Raw genomic sequence first — 19,347 nt, forward strand, 5'->3', positions numbered from 1 at the left:
TAATCATTGCCCACTGCTCCAATCTATCTTGTCCCTCAAGAGAGTCAACAGCACCTCCCAATTTAGTATCATCAGCAAACTTAACTAACCGTGCATTCAAGTCCTGCCTCCAGATCACTGATAGAAATATTGGACAGAAGCGGCCCTAGAATTGAGCCCTCAGGAACAGCACTGGTGACTGGTCAGCCAGTTCTTCACCCAGCGCACTGTTTACCTGCTCATCCCACAGTTGGACATCTTGTCCAGAAGGATGCTGGAAGGGACAGTATCAAAATCCAGAAAAACTACATCCACCAGCTTCCCTTCACCCACCAGGCAGGTGACCTTATCATAGAAGGATATCAAATTAGACAGGACTTTCTCTTTGTGAACTCCTGTTGACTGTGCCTGACGATTGCATTATTTTTAAAATGCCTTTCAATAGCACCTAGCATGATCTTCTCCATAATTCTTTGCGGTCCTGAGGTCAGACTAACAGGTCTGTAGTTTCCTGGGGCTTCTTTCAAGCCCTTCTTGTAAACTGGAGTAGCATTGGCTAGCTTCCAGTCAGCAGGGACCTCCCCAGGCTCCCAAAAGCTTTGGTATGTGATTGAGAGGGGTTCTGCCATAACATCTGCTAGTTCCTTCAGTACTCTGGGATGAATCCCATCATCAGGTATGAGCAGTTTTCCCCATCCTTTTCTTTCACAAGTTGGGCAGAACAGTTTACAAATGCAGTTTTCAGATGCTGTTATACAATGGAAGAAAAAAACTAAAATAATTAAAATTACTTTTAAAACAGAAGTAAGGAATTATAACTACAACCTACTTGTACCCCATGCTTTTGTTTTCTAGATACCTACAATATGTTACGTCACTAAAATCATTCACTCTTCACAGATAACAGAGTGGAGCAAGTCAGTCTGTGAATGTCTGAATCAGCTGATTTACAATGAAGGTTGGGGGGGCAGGGGGGAGATCTACATTTGGATTGACTACTTGTCTGTAGCCCTGTGCTAAGATCCTGCCTAATACATTTGAACATGCTGAAATATTAAACCCTAGAAGCACAAGAACTAAAAGGGAAATTTTGATGAGCTCTTAAACAGGGTCATGAACATGATTGTATTTCTGCTGGCACTACTGAAAGAAGTCAAAACTTGCCATGGCTTTTCCAGTGTGAATGCAGCAAAGAAAGCACATTCAACTCTGATTAAAAATTAGATCCTGCAGAATGGGGAAGGCATCACCCTCCTGATGAAAGTCCTCTTCAGCATGTCAGGAATGCTATTAGAGTTCTCAAAACCACTCCCAAGGTGTATTATGATCACATATGCATGACAGCACTGACCACTTAATCCCCCTTCTGTCATAGGCAAGTTGGAGAATAAAAATTACACTGACACCCAAGGGTATTTTATAATAGAATACAAAATAAAATAATAAATTTGCAGATTATTTTGGGTTTGCCTCGTGGTACTGCATTATACACCAAATATTCCTGGCCTCTCATTCATTACTGTTTAATTACAACAGAGCACCTTTCTTTCAGACTTAATTAACCTCTGAAAGGAGTTTGTGACCTTGAGACCCTCCTGCACACTTGCAAAGTGCTGTTAGAATATTGCTCTGCCAGGAAACACTTCCTTTAATGCTGAGATTTAATGAAATGCACAGGTTTTTATGGGGAACACACGAAATATGAGAACCCTTCATGTGGTCACTTAATGAACAAGAGCTAGAGCATATAAATTAGAATCATAAATCGATACTAGATTAATGTTAAAAGATGCCACAAGAGTTTCCCCAGAGCACAGGCTCATTACAGTAAACATGATCATGGATGCTCTTCCCTATTACTTCTATTGTGGGGCAGAGAAGAGGGAGTAAGGAAAGAAGGAGGGATTTGCCCATGTAATTCCTATTTGTTTAAGCCAGCAGAAGCTTAAGTGACCCACCAAGCCCGATGACAGCATAGCACAGTTCCAGCTCCTGTCTTTGTCAGAAATTGCTGTTCAATTCGAAATGCTTTGACTCTAAAAGGAAATCTGAGAGCAGTAACCTTTTCACAAGATGAGAGGCAGAACCACAGCCCATGCAGTCGCTTTCATTGCTTTGCTGCAAAGCTTTGAATGATGGATCAATGTTGGCCCCTTGGTGCCAATCAGAGCGGATGCTTGCAGAGTGGGCACGGGTTCAGTAACTCACTTGGTAGCAATGTTAACTCTTCAAAACGGATTCATCATCCTGAGAATTCCCTCTGAGAGCTAACACCCCCATCAATCCATGCACACTCCTCACACAATTCCCTCCTGTGCAAAACCACCCAAAATCACCTTATGCACAGTTTTCTTTTTTCCTAAAATTAAAAGCATCAGAAAGAAGAGATATTGACACCCACACCTGTCACTTTCTTAATTAAAAGTATTTGTTGTCAAACCTCGCAGATGATGTTTTAACAAACAAATAGCACTGAATTGTTTACTGACTCTTTCAGTTGTATTTTTGGGACAGTCTGTCTTTCACCACTCAAAATACTTTAATGCACACAATTTCAATCTGATCTGTCAGCGGCATTTAACACGCCTGCTGCAGCTTATAAAATTAGAAAACATCAATCCTCCCACAGACACTGTTCGAACTTGCAGATGCAAATCAAATTTTTGTCCTTACTACTATAAAGCCTTCCTTTCTTTCTTTCTTGTGACAGAATAACGGTTGCTCCACTGGAGTTATTAGCTTGGTTTATTCCAGAGACTTTTCTCCTTTTCAGCCTTAGTATAAAAAACAATTTCACTCCCTTCACATCCTTTTCCTTGTACCCTATTTTTCTCCCTCCGTTCCAATTTTTGCCATTTTTAGATTATGCCTGTGCCAACTGCTACCTAACCTGCTTAGCTCTCCTAAACACCGAGGCAAAAGCCCTGCTGACAAAGACACAGAGATAGGCAGAGTTCTGTTGCATCAGTGCATAAAGACCACACGATTTCAAGCCCTTGCACAGTGACTTCACTTCTGCGCGGAGGGGATGGCAACCACAGGCACCACTCTCAGTGCTCTGACCCACAGCTGGATGACCAGCATGCTGAACGATGTCATTGGACTTGTAACACACACCAACTGCAGGGGAAAAAAAAAAAAAAAAAGAAGAAAAAAACCCAAACCACCCACTCTACTACCCACTCATGTGCTTAAAAAAAAAAAAAAAAAGCCAACCTAAAAATCCTACCACCCTCATACTAAATATTTTGAGCTACACCTGAACACCAGTTTCTCTTTTATGCTGAAGAAAAAGCAGAGGAAGTCCAAAGGAGCAGCCTTTTATCCACCACCATTGCTACCCACTGTGTCATTGTTTCGTACATCAAGCAATGTAAAAATATACCTTTTCTAACCCGCTGATCCTTATCAGTCTTCTTCACTGGCATCCTATTAGCTCTCTCCACACTAATGGGATAATCCAGTCTCAAGCTGCAAATCCCTAATACCGCCTTCACTTAGACAGTCACTCTTCTTTATCCATAATGCTTATAATGAATAAATGAAGGGGAACAGCTATATGATTACTTACTGCCTCTATTCATTTTTATATGCCATACACCTTTTACACAAAGGTCAAAATACTTAAAGACACACTGAAGGAAATACAGAGCAAACTGCGTGCACATCCGCACTCTGCCTGATCCAAAACATCTTATCTACACATTCCCATTAGCCACATGACATCGATACCTTGAATGGGCCACTCAGCTTAATTTCAAAAGAAAGAAGAAATTTATTCCAGCTGGAGTTTCTTAACAACCAGGGAAAGCCAGGCAGTTTGAGAGTCAAGCAGCTTGTGTAGGTGGGATATCCCTCAAGAGTTACTAGTCCAAGAACAATTTATTACTATAGGATGAATTTAATTCCTGGTGTTACTGTTTCCAAAGTCTATTCTAAATATTTTGATCACTGTGTGGGCACCACAAAGTAATTCTAAATACAATAAACAGTAACAATTTCCAACTATTGCCAATGTTGGCTTCAAATCTGAAATCAGAGTAATACTTACACAGCTAAAAGTTGGTTGTTTGTTTGTTTTTAAAGCACCATGGATAAAAATGGATTGTGTCCCAGCCTCTGGAAGACCTGGAGTCATGGTTTAGCCCCAGCCGGCAACTAAGCAGCACACAGCCACCCACTCACTCCCCCCTGGTGGGATGGGGAAGAAAATTAGAAGAGTAAAAGTGAGAAAATTCATGGGCTGAGATAAAGCCAATTTAATAAGTAAAGCAAAAGCCGCTCATGCAAGCAAAGCAAAACAAGGAATCCATTCACCACTTCCCATCGGCAGGCAGGTGTTCAGCCGTCTCCAGGAAAGCAGGGCTCCATCACATGTAATGGTTACTTGGGAAGACAAATGCCATCACTCCGAATGTCCACCCTTTCCTTCTTCTTCCCCCAGCTTTATACGCTGAGCATAACATCATATGGTCTGGAATATCACTTGGGTCAGTTGGGGTCGGTTGTCCCAGCTGTGTCCCCTCCCAGCTCCTTGTGCCCCCCCAGCCTGCTCGCTGGTGGGGTGGGGTGAGAAGCAGAAAAGGCCTTGACTCTGTGCAAGCACTGCTCAGCAATAATGAAAACATCCCTGTGTCAGCAACACTGTTTCCAGCACAAATCCAGACCATAGCCCCATACTAGCTACTATGAAGAAAATTAACTCTGTCCCAGCCACAACCAGCACAACTGCTTACTGACAAAGTAGCAGAGAGTCTCACTCTTGCTCCATCCATTTCACAGGCTCTTGGAACAGTACCAGGTTTCTGAAAACATTACATCCATCTGTGGCAGTTTCCTTGCTTGCAATCACCATGGAGATGTGATCCATCACGTAAAGCATTAATTACACTGCAAGAATTCAGGGCAATGTATGGAGATGATGTAATTGCTTAGATATCTAGAGCTTCATCCCTTCCCAATTAAGTCAATAGAAGATCCTGAATCTGTACAAAAGGTGATCTGGGTCCCTATTTGGCAAGCACAGGCCTTATCTATTCCTGTGTTGGGACATCGAAGAAGAAAAACTAAGTAACACTAAAAAGAAACTAAACCAAAAACCTGTGTTAAAAGCTCTGCTGAAGTTGCATGGAATCTTAGTTTCCCCTCACTCATCAAGTGCATTTCAAAATCCCAAACAAACCCAAAACCTACTTTCTAGCAGAATCTACACGTAGTGTGCCCATAGATACAGTCGCAGTTTTGTCTCTTTTTTTCTCTCTCTAGAATAAAACATAGATTTCAACCATGGTGAGCTGTATTCATTCTCAAGTATTATTTGTTTGACCTTTTTTATTTTGCAGTCAATTTAGTTCAATATTCATTGCTACTCAGAGGAATAAACCGGGACATCAGTCCAAGCCCAATAGAAGCTGTGAGCTTTTTACTTGAATGGGTCTCTCTTCCTTAGTCCATTTCAGTACTGTCTTCATACAGTACATGCATATGTACCTATGTGAGCTAAAAAGAATTACCGCAGGACAGATGTATGTTTATTCTGAATGTGTTCATGATCAGACTGTCTCACACCAGACAGGTATTTGGGTGGTATTCTGAAATTGTCATCTAGCCCTTCATCTACTGCTCTCTTCTCTCATCTCTCTAAAGTTCACTCTTTAGGCGTATCTTTGCAGTGCTAATCTGCTCTTGAGGTGCTTATACGTACGCAAGTGCTTACAAAAAGATAAGTGAGATCAAAAAGATTTGCAAGTAAAGGCATTGCCTATGGCATACAGAACAAGCTTGCTTTGGTATCAGAAACCATCCTACTAACTTAGTGCATGTTTCAGCCCAAACACTCTCAATTTCTTAGGTGGGTTAATGAGCCAGAGCTGAATGATGTGCTGATACTGGTCCAGAGTTCTGCAGAGACATCAAAACCAGTCTGCAGACAGACTCTAGACTTGCTCATATGGAACATCCCACACAGCTAGAGAAGCATCATAAGACAACACCAGTGGACCTTCATGCACCTCCATTTATTTTAAGACACACTGTAACCTTGGATCCAAGCTACCTTATCAGTTTCACATCCTGCCACATGATCAGACATCATTCTGCTCAATTATTTGGGATCGGCAGGCAAGATACTTCTATACAGCTTATGCCATTTCCAACTGCCTTTTGACTATCTTTTAACATCATTGCCCCCTGTATTTTCACTTGTTATCCAAAAAAGTCTTTCTTCCCTTGCTCAAAACTCAGAATTCTCTTCATTTCTCTATAGTTGACATTCACTATGGTTTTCAAGTAGATTGTCTAAAACTTTTAAAAAAAAAAGTCTGCGTGCAAGACAGAGACAGCAAATTATATCTTTTTTTTTTTTTTTTTAAATACAACTAAATCAAAGCATTAGAAGACTTTTTCTCCCCCATTTTGCAAAAATAAAGCCCAGACTGGGTACCTAAATAAGGCAGGTCATGTGTTGCTTGCAGAGGAGTATGCACACCCAGGACTGTGATTTTTATATGAACTATAAGCTGAAGGAGAAGATTTAAGTTTCTCTGAATATAAATGTATCCAAGAGCAGCTTTGGAGGTACCACTGTACACATTATCCACATCCTTGAGTGAATTATTTCTGGTAGCAGATCAAAACTGGGTCTACGATGTCTCAGGGCTCTAATTTTTTACTGAGGATTAATCCTTGTGTCTTCAATTATGGAATTTGTAGAGCTGCCTGGCAACCTTACCTAGTCCAACTGATTAATCAATGCTCAACCCTTCATGTGGATGCCTTTGCAACTGGTTCTGCAGTTTTTGCCTCATGGCTTGTCCTCATCCGAAGAGGCATAGAGTACTCATCACTTGGCCCTAAATAGTTAATTTTTTAACTATTCTCATTTATCAACTGTAATAAGTAGCCTTGATCATAGTTTTCCTTGTTCTTGATAGCATTTTCTGTGAAAACAACTGTGGCAGAAAACATTTTAAAATAAAAAGCTGAAAGAGTCCATTTGTAAAACGGAAACACTCTTGGAATAGAATTAGATTTAAAAACAAATCTTAGCAGAAGAACTAAGAAAAACAGTTTAAAGATAAATGGATTTATATGTTAAAGTTTTTCTTCTCATTATATTCTATAATGCATAAAGTCCCCCATTCACAAGCTACTGGCTTCAGTAACACTAAATTTAAACAGTTTTGAAGTATACAATCATCTGTTCTCAAAATAAAGGTGCCCATTTGAATGCAAATTGTTAAAAAGTCAGAACTTTTGGCTTTCACATACTTATAAAAAGAGAGCAGAGTCTACTGAAGGAAGAGAATAGGAAAGAAAATCAAGAAATAAACATCCAGAATATGTTTACGCTCCAACAATCACTAATAAGTTTACTGAAAGAGCATTTTAGAGACAGCAAAAACTAATCTGAGTAATTTATCTATGGGTGTTATTTGTGTTCAGTCCCATTATGTAACATTCTGTAATTTGAAGTCACCTAGAAGGGACTATACCTGCTCTTTCCAGGAATTTCTAGACTACGAAAAAAAAAACCTGAAAAAGTGAACAGGTGCTACAGCACTAGTAATCCTTCCCTAAATCTCTGAAGGGCAACACTGCAGATCAGTCAGCTTCAAGGTCACTTATTAACAAACATTCATTTTAAGGCATTGATAGCACACGTACTTCTGTGCTTCCAGACTGAATGCTGATCTTGGCATTCTTCTCAGTCTTAACAGAGCTTCTTTCAAATCTAAGATCGCTCTTTCCATGTTCAATATAAAGTTCATATTTTAAATTTTAAATTACAAGTACTATGGCAGTAAAGACCCAGCCTGATTTGAGGCTTTTAAGAACTTTCTAGTTTTGCTTTGTTTCAAACACAGGAAAACTCCCACCCCCCAGCCCACCCCAAACACTTGTAAAAAGTATTGCTCCATAAAAGCAAGCATTGCCTGCCTAATCCTTCATTTCTATCGACATTCAGAGATCCAGAAGAAAACACAGGCATACATTTCACCCTAACGCTACACAGAGCTAGCTTTTCCTGGATCCTGAGAATTACTCCTTAGGCACAAAGAACCGAAACACTATAAAGTGCAGAGTGCTCTTAGGCCAGCTTAGGACTCTTTTCCAAGCTGCTTTTTCCAGCGGTGACTCAATGCACAGATATTTTATCACTACAAAGTCCTAACTTCTAGCATCGGGGTGGCCATAAATGATTTTTACCATGTCATAAAGCCAGAAATCACCCAGATGGTGATGACATTCCTCTACTTACAGTACACTAGGGGCACAGATACAGCTATTTGAAGAAGAAGCTGAAGCAATACAAGCCCTCTGATTGAGAGACCTGGGATTAACTGGAAATGTCCCTATATTCTCCTTTCCTTAGCCACTTTTTTTCCTGTTTTTTTCCAGAATTACTGTTCTGGACAAATCATTACCCTTTATTTTCCTGGTTGGCCATTACAACTTGGCTTATGGTGCTCTAACCAGGACAGCACAGTTTTATGGGCAGAGCACTTCACTGGCAGCCAGGAGACCTGGTTTCTAAGTTGAACTGTCCATGTTTTTGTATTTGCTCATCACTCCATCTCCCCAGGCTTTTGTCCCCGTCCTTCACATCTACACCTTAACAAGATTAGGATCATTCCAGAAAAGCAGAGTCTCACAATTAGGTCTGTTGATGTAGCTAAAACAACCGGGTCCTAATCCCGTCTTTGAATGTCTTGCAGTATCGGGAAAAAAAAAAAAGAAAAAAAAATTATGCCAAAATGTGCAGATAACTTAAGTGCTAATGGAGCTAAAGTCTGCCTCCACCTAGGACCCTCTACGCCTTATTAAATTCCTTACTAAGTACTGATTTAAGGAGGAATTATACCTGGTCCCTTTACAGACTTAGCTTTTAATAAAGAAGTAACAGAAACTCTGATACACCAGGTGAACAAGGACACAATTTTAGCCCTTCTTAAGGGCTACTGCCTGCATTTTAAGGGTGACTGACTAAGAATCAGACATGACTTGATAATTCACTGGATGACTTTGAACAAATTGGTAACAAAACAAAGGTCTGGATTCCCAAGTCCTTTCTTGGGAGTTCTACCTAACTGTGCTTTTTTTTCTTTAAACTCTTTTCCTGTCAAGAAAGCGTGGTCCTGTACTAAGTAACTTACTTTCTGTGTCTCCTGAAATAAAAGAAACAAGGCACGCACGCATTTGTGCACACACATGTACATCAGGGATGAAAAGCTAGCCATTTCATAGCTTCTGTAAGAGTATGAGGAGACTAAGCCTTCTTTCTAATAGAGGTCTAACATTCAGGAGTCACAGCAATGGGCAAAACTTACCTCCCATCATTATAAGTTATAAATATTATTATTATTCTACAGTTTCCATCTTGACTAGCAAAAGCAACAGAAATTCAACATAGAGAGTAACTTAATCTCAACTAAATTCTGCTAATATTTATAAGCCCATGTGCTTTTTTTTTTTTTTTTTTCTTTAAATCAGATGATAATCTGCTGTTTGATTTTCAGGTTGAAGGGACGGTGGAAAAGCCCTTACCTGTTTTCTGTTTTGATTTACAGAATAAAGTAGTAACTACAATTAGAAGCACTTCCAAGTAAACCTAGCTGTAAACCAGCTTTTACAGCTGGTTGCTGGTGTCTCCCTCAAAACGTATCTCTACTTCATGTGGTCTGCAAAACAGTACTTCTGCCCCTCCTAAAATTCTCAAGTGAATCTGAGCCATGGCTATGTAACTCCCAGATTTTTCCTTTATAGCGTCTGATGACTAACTGAATAGAAATAAAGCACTATAGTGACTTAGTCAATAACTCCAGAAAAATACATACTCCTGGTCTGGCCTTGTACTGCTTTTTAATATCAAGAGGAATCCAGCAGTAAAAAAAGCACCAATGATTTTCACCTCTCATCATTTCTGTCAGCATTTGATTCAGAGACCCAATAAGCATGATATGCCTAGTACTTTCAGGAAACACCTCCCAATACAGGAAGCTAATCTTGATTTAAATTGAGAACTGAATCTATGAGTATCTCTTGATATTCAGCTCTTGATATCTCAACTCTTCATTGTTTCTGAAACAAACTTTGCATTAGATTTACAATGCACAGCTACTGGAGTAAAGATGTATTTGAAAATGTAATCGAATGAAAGTAATTAAATTGAAGATATCAATGGAAAAAAAGCCAAAACCTAGATGTTCTTAATGTCTTTTGAGAATTTCTCATCTGCACTACCTGAAACAAACACATTATGTAACTCCAAATGGATTAATCTTTCCAAACACTGAGATAAGTTGCTTTGTTTTTTTGAAATTTGCTGGTGCCTGGCTATTTTCTAAAGTAAGCTAGGAATTAAAAATGGATCCCAAGTCAGGTATTTCCTAAAGGAGCAGACCGTGGATCAGGATGGGTTTCCTGAACACTCTGGCAGAAGTTACTAGGATAAACTCAAGATCCTGATTTTGATCTTTAAACACTGCTACAGTTTTTAGGCCAGGCAAAAATGTCTGATGTAAAAGATTTCCTTAAGCCATTTGACAAATAAAGCACTGCCTCATCTTTCAACTTGCCTGGCTTTCAGACTGTAATCCTTCAATTCAAAGAACTCTTCATCACCAGCAGCAACGAGAAAGCCATTTCAAATAGCTTTGACCTCACAGTTTCAAAGGTCTTTTTTTTTTTTTTTTTTAGCTTTACTAAAACATATCCTTATATCAACATTAGTAAAGCAAAAACTTCACATGTATAGCTATCTCACATCCTCCCCAAAACAAATGAACAGATTTTAAAGACAAGAAAAGACCCTTGCACTCTTCTAGTATAACTCTGTACTCAGAAAATCTCATTCAATGTTTTCTGCATCACTGCCCTAAATTTTGCCTGAATCTAAGATAGCTTAAAAACAATATCCAGTTTAATCTGAAGAGTTCAAGCAAAGAATTCCACTCAACCCTACATTAAGCTACATCAATGGCTAATTACCTTCATAAGTACCCTATTTCTAATCCAATATGGAACACAGTGAAGTATATATGAATTTCTCACTCTATAATCCTGTTAGGGACCCACTTTTCCATGAGTAGAAGGTTATTCAGGAAACAAGACGAAAGATCTCATTTTACATAGGGGTATTACTAGCTGTTGCCCTGCTGTTTCTTTTTTGATGATGTTGACAATGTAGACAGTGGTTTCTAAGATTAGGCAAATTCAGTGTAAGTTATAAATAGCAAATTGAACTAGCCAACAAAAGAAAGACAGGACGGCTGGTGAATAGGTACTATTAACCCTCACTAATTCCCAAAATGCACACACAAAGGCATCAAAATATACAAACAATAACACTATGAGTTATCTTTCCACCTTTCGCACAAGCAAATACGAGATTAATTTTCCTCATGGAAGTTACAGTAGCGTAGTCTTCCTATTCAAAGGTTAAGCCTATTGCTTCCTTTTCAAAGTTTTGAGGCAAAATAAAGCCATGGAGAATGCATGCAGCTTGAGGAAAACCATAATGAGTTAGAGATCTGTGTGCAGTTGCAGAGCTACAATCTTGTTGGGATCACAGAAACATGGATGGAGTGTTGCAATGAGGGGAACGCAGACTTGTTAGGAAGGACAGGATTAGAACATGAGAAGGAGGAGTTGCCCTTTATGTGTGAGAGCAGCTGGAGTGCATGGAGCTCTGCCTGGGGATGGATGAAGTTAGGCAAGCCAAAGCCCAAACGGGATTGAATCTGGCCAGGGGTGTCAAAGACAACACGAAGAGCTTCTATAAGTACCTAGGCTACAAAAGGAAGATCAGGAAAAATGTTGGCTCATTGCTTAACGAGACAGGGGACCTGGTTACACAGACCATGGAAAGGCCTGAGGTACTGAACACCTTCTTCGCCTCAGTCTTTACTAGAATGATCAGCCTTCAGGAATCCCAGGCACAAGAGACTGGGGGGAAGACTGGACCAAGGAAGATGTACTTTTGGTGGAAAATGATCAGGTCAGGGAATACTTAAGCAAAATGGACATATGTAAGTCCATGCACCCAGATGGGATGCACACATGAGCACTGAAGGAGCTGGCTGATGCCATTACAAGGCCACCCTTGATAATCTTTGATCAATCATGGTGACTGGCAGAAGTGCCCAAAGACTGGAGGAAAGCAAATGTCATTCCTGTCTTCAAGAAAGGCAAGAAGGAAGACTCAGAGAACTACAGACTGCTCAGCCTCATCTCCATCCCTGGGAAGGTGATGGAGCCCCTAGTCCTGGAAACCATTTCCAGGCACATGAAGGACAAGAAACTCCTCAGGAGTAGTCAGCATTAAAAAGTTTGTGATATGACTAAATTTATTCATTGATACTTACAAGTACAAAACTCAGTAAGTGTAAGCTGTAAAAGCTGTACAATGAAGACTTCTTTTTCCACTTTAGCTTTCCAACACAAAGCCTAGGGCATAGAAGAGTTTGTTAAATCCAAGTTAAAGAAGTAACATCACCTTGTACAACCAATACCCTTGATTCATTCTGACTAAATGGCTTATTTAAATCCGGGGGGAGGGGTGTGTGTATGCGCATGTCACTGAAAGACAAACTTTATGTAGCAATCTGTATTCCTGAACGTAAGTTGCTTCTAAAAAGATTTTTTTAAGTCCATGCTTGAAATTTAGCAGCTACGTTAACCAGAAATATTTACAAAATTTGTTCCGAATGTTCAAACACACATGTAGAACTTCCTGGAGCTGCTTCCCTGCATGCCCAGTTCAGAGAAGAATTATATAGTAGCAACTGCATTTTCATGCATCACATAAGTTCACCTCATCTATGTTTATATGTAGAAAATGCTACATCAAAATACACAATCATTTTTCAGTTTCACTGCTATTCTTATACTTTATGCAGTTCACAGAAAGAAACCAGAAGGTTAGTGAAAGTGATGTTCTTAGTGATTGTAGGCAACCCACCTCATGTCATACTGTAAGTCCACTACACTGAAATACTAACCAGAACCCCAGAAAGCCAGTATTTTTTATGATGGGATTATCCTTTCTCTTATAGAGCTCACCGCTCCCCTCTTTAACCTGAAGCTCTTAATGTTGCAAAACCCGAGTACACGATGGATTTGCTATCTCTCTAGAAAATAGCATCTGAGACCTAAGTACTAATGATTGTTTTTACAGGTGCCAATACGATGATAGTTTTCAATGCATCTTCACCTTCATATACCCCAAAGCCAGTGACACACAGGTTAATCGATGCCTTAAGATTTAATCAGAAAGTGTTGAGAAAGAAGTTGCTGTAGTATGATACAGATAAGCAACAACCTAACTCTAAGGTGGATAACAGCGCTTCATAATGACTCAAGGAAATACACAACAGGATAGGCAAGGCAGACAGAATAAGGCAGAGCAAAAAACCCATAAAGATCAGTAACTCACCTTTAGCTCTGAATAATTGTTAAGTGTTTAGCAATCAAGAACAGTTTAGCAGTAGCATTTCTGGGCTGTAGGGCCAGAGAGAGAAAAGCAACAGCGCACAGGAGTCCGTCCCTTCTTCCCTCCTGCCTTTCCTCTGTCCCCAACACTGACAGCTCCCAAGGATGGGCCTCTCCAAGGAAAAGTTATCCTGCCCTTTTGGTTACTCTTCCTACCCCTCCTGCTCTAGAAGGTGATTTGTTTTAATGTATCATTGAAAAAAACAGCATGATTTCTCCTCATTAGTAGTTACAAATATGAAGGTTTTCTTGGGTGGGTTGGTTGGTTGGTTTGTTTGTTTTTAAACAAGAATAATTGCAATTCAGATTTGTTGAGCTAGTTTTTACAGAAACTTAGAGGAAAACCAACCAAACATCATAAAAATGACACCACAAACAGAGATAAAGACATATAAGATCTTACGCATGTTAATCCCATGACCTGAAGTCACATTGCTGAGTCAGCCTGCGCAGTGCTATAGAGAGGAAAGTGAGAGCTTCCTTTGCTTGATGGGAATAGGTGAACCACTCAAGCACAGAAACAAGTCAAGACACCAATGGAGAAAACAGGAAACCGATGGAGGCAGGAGATGGGGGGGCCTTGAATCTGGTCTTGCTGCTTTTCATTCAACAGCATAGGCCGAGCATAACATGAGAAGCAAGTTACAGAATCATTCAGCACTGGGTAAATCTCCTGTAGAGCATCTTGCCTAGCTTCAGCCACAGCACTTTGAGGTAGTTATGACGAACTGAAGAGAGGCCAAGAAGAGCAATAAGAAAAGATGACCAATAAAGAAAGACCAAACAAACTGGGCATATTTCAGCCTAAAGCAGAGAAAGCTGGATGGGGCGGGGTGGGGGGGGGTGGGGGGTAGGGGCTCCCACGTGAAGATTTTTAAGAACCAGCTAAATAGGTATACATCGGGAATGGAACACATAGGTTTGTCTTCACCTTGAAGCTGAGGGAAAGAAGGATGGATCTCTTGAGGTCATTTCTAGCCCTGTATTTTTCTAGGATTTGGAAATTGACCCTTCAAAATAGCAACAACTACTTCACTTATCTCCAAAGGAAGACATTGCTGTAACAGTCCCATATGGCAAGCTCTCCTTTTCCCAGGATGTTGCATTTATTCCCATTCTAAAAGATTCTTCACACACTTTGGTGTCACTGAGAATCAAGCCCAAAATATCAATCAAGTTATTTATTTGTATATCTTGGATATAATAATCTCTCTAGAATTAAAGGACTATAGTTTTTAGGTTTGATACAACACAATTAGATATCAGGGCTTTGAATAAAATAGGGTTTTAAACAGAAGGTTATGACAGCATTAAAGAAATTATTAGTATGTCAGTAGAGTCTGAGCAGACAGCTCTTTTATAACACTGGACAGGGAATTTAAGGGAAAATACTTCAGAGAAGTAAATGGATATTCCTTCCAGCAGAATGACTTCTTTAAAGACAAAAATAAAAATCATGCAGGTCTTTTTTTTTGTTTCAAAAGAATCACTTTGAAGGTAAAATATACCTACCCAAAGCAATTAAGATGAGAAGAAGAAAGACAGAGGCGAAGAATACTCCAAGGGCCAAGTATGTAAGACTACAAGAACTATTCAGTCAAGGTATAATCATCCATTTTCCCCTGAATTATATTTATTTAACACGAATATAAAGGTGTGTAGAAGAGATGAATGGGTTACAGGAGAAAGTAAAACAAAAGCTCTAACATGTTGTTCTTTGGAAACCATCACCATCATCAAAGAGAACTGCTTGCTGCAAGTCAAACAAATTTATCTTTGAATTCAGGATTAAGCTGTTGTGGAATGATTGCTGGAGGTGACTTATTGATATGATACCCCCCTCAAGGAAAGGTGAACCTCCAGGGTGGAATACAGTGGACATGTAAAGAATCGGTTCCGTGGTAGTTCCCTAAGAAACATAACCTGCAACTTTAGATGTTACCAACACCAGGGGAGCTTGGTATGCTGACTCTGAAAAGTAACACGGAGGGTGGAGCGGAGTGGAGATGCCACAGCCAGGCTCTGTGATTGCAGGGATAGGGAACTGGGATGATAGAAACAAGAACAGTTGGTCCCTGCATTGAATCCACTGACACAAGGAGGTAAAATAATGGGGGTTCTGTCAACCTAATGCCCTACTTCTGATTTCTATCACACGTGCCCACTTCTGGGGTATTGGCATGCAACACCATGTCCTTTGGGTGAACTTTGCTCATTATAATATTATTATAATACCAAAACCCACCTCTGAGGTACAACCACTCCCCCATGGAGCATGCACTCTGATTTTTTTCTAGCATGTACCTTTAAAATCAAAGCGAGAGAACTTTATATGAATCAAAGTAAAGGTATGTATGACTAGAGTCACTCAAGCTCCACCTGAAAGGAAAAAGAGTATAAGAAGACCTCAAAAGAGGAAGACTGTTAGGGAAGACACCATCATAGACAAGTCGGGAGGACATTGCTGACTTCTGGGATCAGCCAACAGGCTGAACTTCTCTTTCCCCGCCACAGGGATGCCTATTGGGTGAGATTCGAACACTTGGCTGTACTGAGTGCTTCCCAGGAAACTTAGAATCCTTTAGAGCTCTTTTCTTTCATAATTTTATGCGCTTGTAGTTGACTCTATTGTTATTTGCACGTGCTTTGCAGACAGTGTATTTATCACCGGCAATCCAAAACAACTTGTACTGTTGCTTTAATAAGCTGCGCTGCTCATTAACCTAGTCATGATAGTTCATTAACGCAACCAAACTCCCTAAGTCTGGTAATTCTCGTGCATTGAACACGGCTAAGCCAAGAGTGCAGTGTGCTATAAGTGCATCCATCATTGTGCAACCGGACTTATAGCGCTGAATTGGACATCACTCAGAAGCTAAACCTAGCCGCCCCCAGGCCCTCTGACATCTGAGGATAAGCTGGAATGCAAGGGGGTTTATTTTCTGCTAAATTCCTTTACCCTTTAACTCAACAGCTGTGCATGGCTCTGTAAGCAACTACTAGGAGAAAATAAATAAAAGATTACAGAAGGAATACTCCTACAACAGTTAGTAGTGCTTGACAGATTCCAGTCTTGGTTTTAGCAGTTGTAGATCTCAGACATCAAACTTCTCACAGGTGACAAAGGAAGAAATTTTAAATTAACTTTTACTTTAAGACTACAGTCTTCCTCTCCAACTCTAGTCTTTACTCTATAGGACAGGAGGAAACCAAGCTTCCCCAGGCTTTCGTCATACACTTGCCATGAGATGAAACACAAAATATGTGTCAGATTTTGCTGTATGAACAAAATTGTTCATAAGGTTGTAGGTTCTACCAAATACCTGTCTCATTCCTTTGCCCCGAGAGTCAGCTTTATTAATTTATTTGCTTTTATTAAACTATTTATTTACGAATTTTTGCTCAAAACAACTGAAAATCCTAAAGACAAACAAAAATGATGCTTAGTAACCTCAGATTACACAGTGTTCCATGGTTCCACTACAAAAATGAGAAAGCACTTGAATGCGTATTTCAGATCACAACCCCAGCTCAACACTGCCGGGGCAGAAACCTGTGTTATTTTACAATTTTAAGTGCCATTACAGAAAACAAGAAAATATTTGTCCTTCAGTCGTATCTCCTCACCTAGCATATACATTTATAGATAACCTCTGTATTCGCCTTTCGTCAGGTGTGATGCCCTGATGCTAATTTAGAAGTAATTAAAAAAGAAAAGTAGACTTCCAATTTTATTACCCATCTCACTTCACAAAGCAAACTGATTTCCTCTAAGGCCTCACAAGAAGAATGAGGAGGACGTACTGTGTTTCAGCTCCTGGTGAGAGGCATCAGATGTTCCTCTAGTCAACCCTTGCTAGGGGCACAGCAAGTTTTTTCGGAAGCTGCATCAAAGGCCTAGCTCTGATGGATGCATAAGATAAGACAGATTGAGAGCAGAACTTTTAAGGGGAAAAAAGACAAGTAGGATTAAGGAAAAAAGGTATTTCAGGCTACCTGTGTGTTTTTAAAAATTGTAGCTGAGAATATAAGATAATGTGAAGAAAATATTATACTACATGCCACAGCTCGTTAAAGTACCATGCACAGAGCAGGCAGGTACTTCAGGAACTGAACAGATCCTGTTCCTCCGTATTTTACTTCCATTGAGAAAAGATGACATCTATGACTTCAAGTTTATTGTTAACATACCTGTCCCGGCTTCCCTCTGTGATGTGATAGAGACGATTGGCACCTCCATCGGCACAAGCTCTCAGTGCAGCTGCAAGTGAAGAAACAGAACATCAATGTATTGGCATTATAAACAAAAAACCACAACTGGTTACTCCATTACTGACATTTCTGTGTAAACTTGATTGTTCATTGCAGAGTAGGGAATAAACTTGAGATCTCATACAGCTTTTAGCTCCCCTTGTCACTACTTCCCTTGTTTCTCTAAATAGACATTTGAACTGGTTTTATCAGACTAGTGCCAATCTTCACTTTGTTTCTGTCCATCCTAACTTCCTGCCCGGTCAGCTTAAGCTACATGGGAGGCAAGTATTCAAAACCTGAAAAGGGCCCATCCTCCATGTATGGGCATGTACTTGCCTGAACAAGTGGGAACTTGCACCTTAAACCTAACAATCTTCTCATCCAGGCGAAAAGTTCAGAATGGTGGCTCTATAATGATCTGCATAAAAATGGGGGGGGGGGGGGGGGAGAGGGAGAAAGAGTTAGGTATGACAATATCTCTTTTCTCTTTTTTTCCCCTCCTATGACACAAAAAAGATAACCCTACTACAGTTCCTATACTGTTTCACAGACTGAATCATCTGATATAAAGCAGGGGTGTTAGGTCTTGGCTTTAAAACTTGAACTACCCTGACACAAAAGGAACAAAACCACAATAACTTTCAGTGTTTCCACATAACTTGGGGACTGCAAAGGGCACGTGCACTAATTCCAGTTGATTTTAAACAAGCACAGACATGCTGTCCTCTTGTGATCCCTTTGTTTATATAGACTTAAATCAGAGAAAAAAGTCTAACACTAGTATTACAAAATCAGACATAAATTGGCATAGTTTATTCATAAATGATGATTAATAGGGATGCTCAACTAACACATAGTTCTTTAACGAGATTTTTAAAATATGATAAGCTGTTAAAGATTGAAAATGACCATCTTGTCTTAGCAGTCTTTATCAGTTTTGCTCTGAGATGCACAAGTCAGATAACTGCAGCACGCAAGATAAAAGAAGCTGTCGCTTCCACACTAAAGCGGAGTGTTCCTTCCAGGTCTGTGGGCAAAGAGGGACCAAGTGGTAGACCTGAGAGGGCTGAAAGTCAGAGTATCAGAGAGGAGGAGGGGAAAGGGAAAAAGAGGAGAGACAAAGAAAAGGAACAGCCTGCCCAAGTTTTGGAGAAAAAAAAAGGTATAAAAAATCAGATCAGGCACTTCCTGCTGCTGAGAATCCAATTTTCAGCTAAAGTAACTTCGCTTTGGTGTTTATTTCTCAGTCTGAACCACCTCTCAGCAGTGATACAAACCTACATTTTTCCTTTTGGCGCTCATTAGGTGGGCAATCCACCTCTCCCCCTAGCTTAGCCATCAACTTAGCCAGCCTGTACAGACCAGGACAACAAAGTTCATCTCTCTATCTGCTCTCATCGTTAAGCTATTCTTTCTTATTTGGCTGTTGAACTCCCACCACAGCGAACGGTCTGTATGCCTACATCCACCACGCAGTACCATGAAACCTCAGCCGAGGCTTTTTGGGAAAAAAGAAGAAAGCAGGGCAGCCCAAAGCTACCAGTTCACCGCAGGTAGCTTTGGGTACAGCAGCTTTTTTCCTGCAGGCTGCAAGAATGTGCAGGGCAGGAGAACTGATGTTGC

General features: G+C 40.1%; 1 protein-coding gene across 2 annotated transcripts in view; it reads right to left on the bottom strand.

Annotated features, from left to right (window-relative positions):
• The window catches only part of TPK1 (thiamin pyrophosphokinase 1), a 321,987-nt gene that overhangs the window by 184,320 nt on the left and 118,320 nt on the right, over positions 1 to 19,347 (bottom strand). For both annotated transcript variants that reach the window (XM_049816398.1, XM_049816397.1), the window contains one exon: positions 17,662 to 17,731. In XM_049816398.1, coding sequence (XP_049672355.1) covers positions 17,662 to 17,731 — 70 coding nt within the window. The remainder of the gene's footprint in view (positions 1 to 17,661; positions 17,732 to 19,347) is intronic.

This window comes from Accipiter gentilis, chromosome 14 (genome assembly GCF_929443795.1).
Source record: "Accipiter gentilis chromosome 14, bAccGen1.1, whole genome shotgun sequence".
Taxonomy (NCBI): Eukaryota; Metazoa; Chordata; class Aves; order Accipitriformes; family Accipitridae; genus Astur; species Astur gentilis.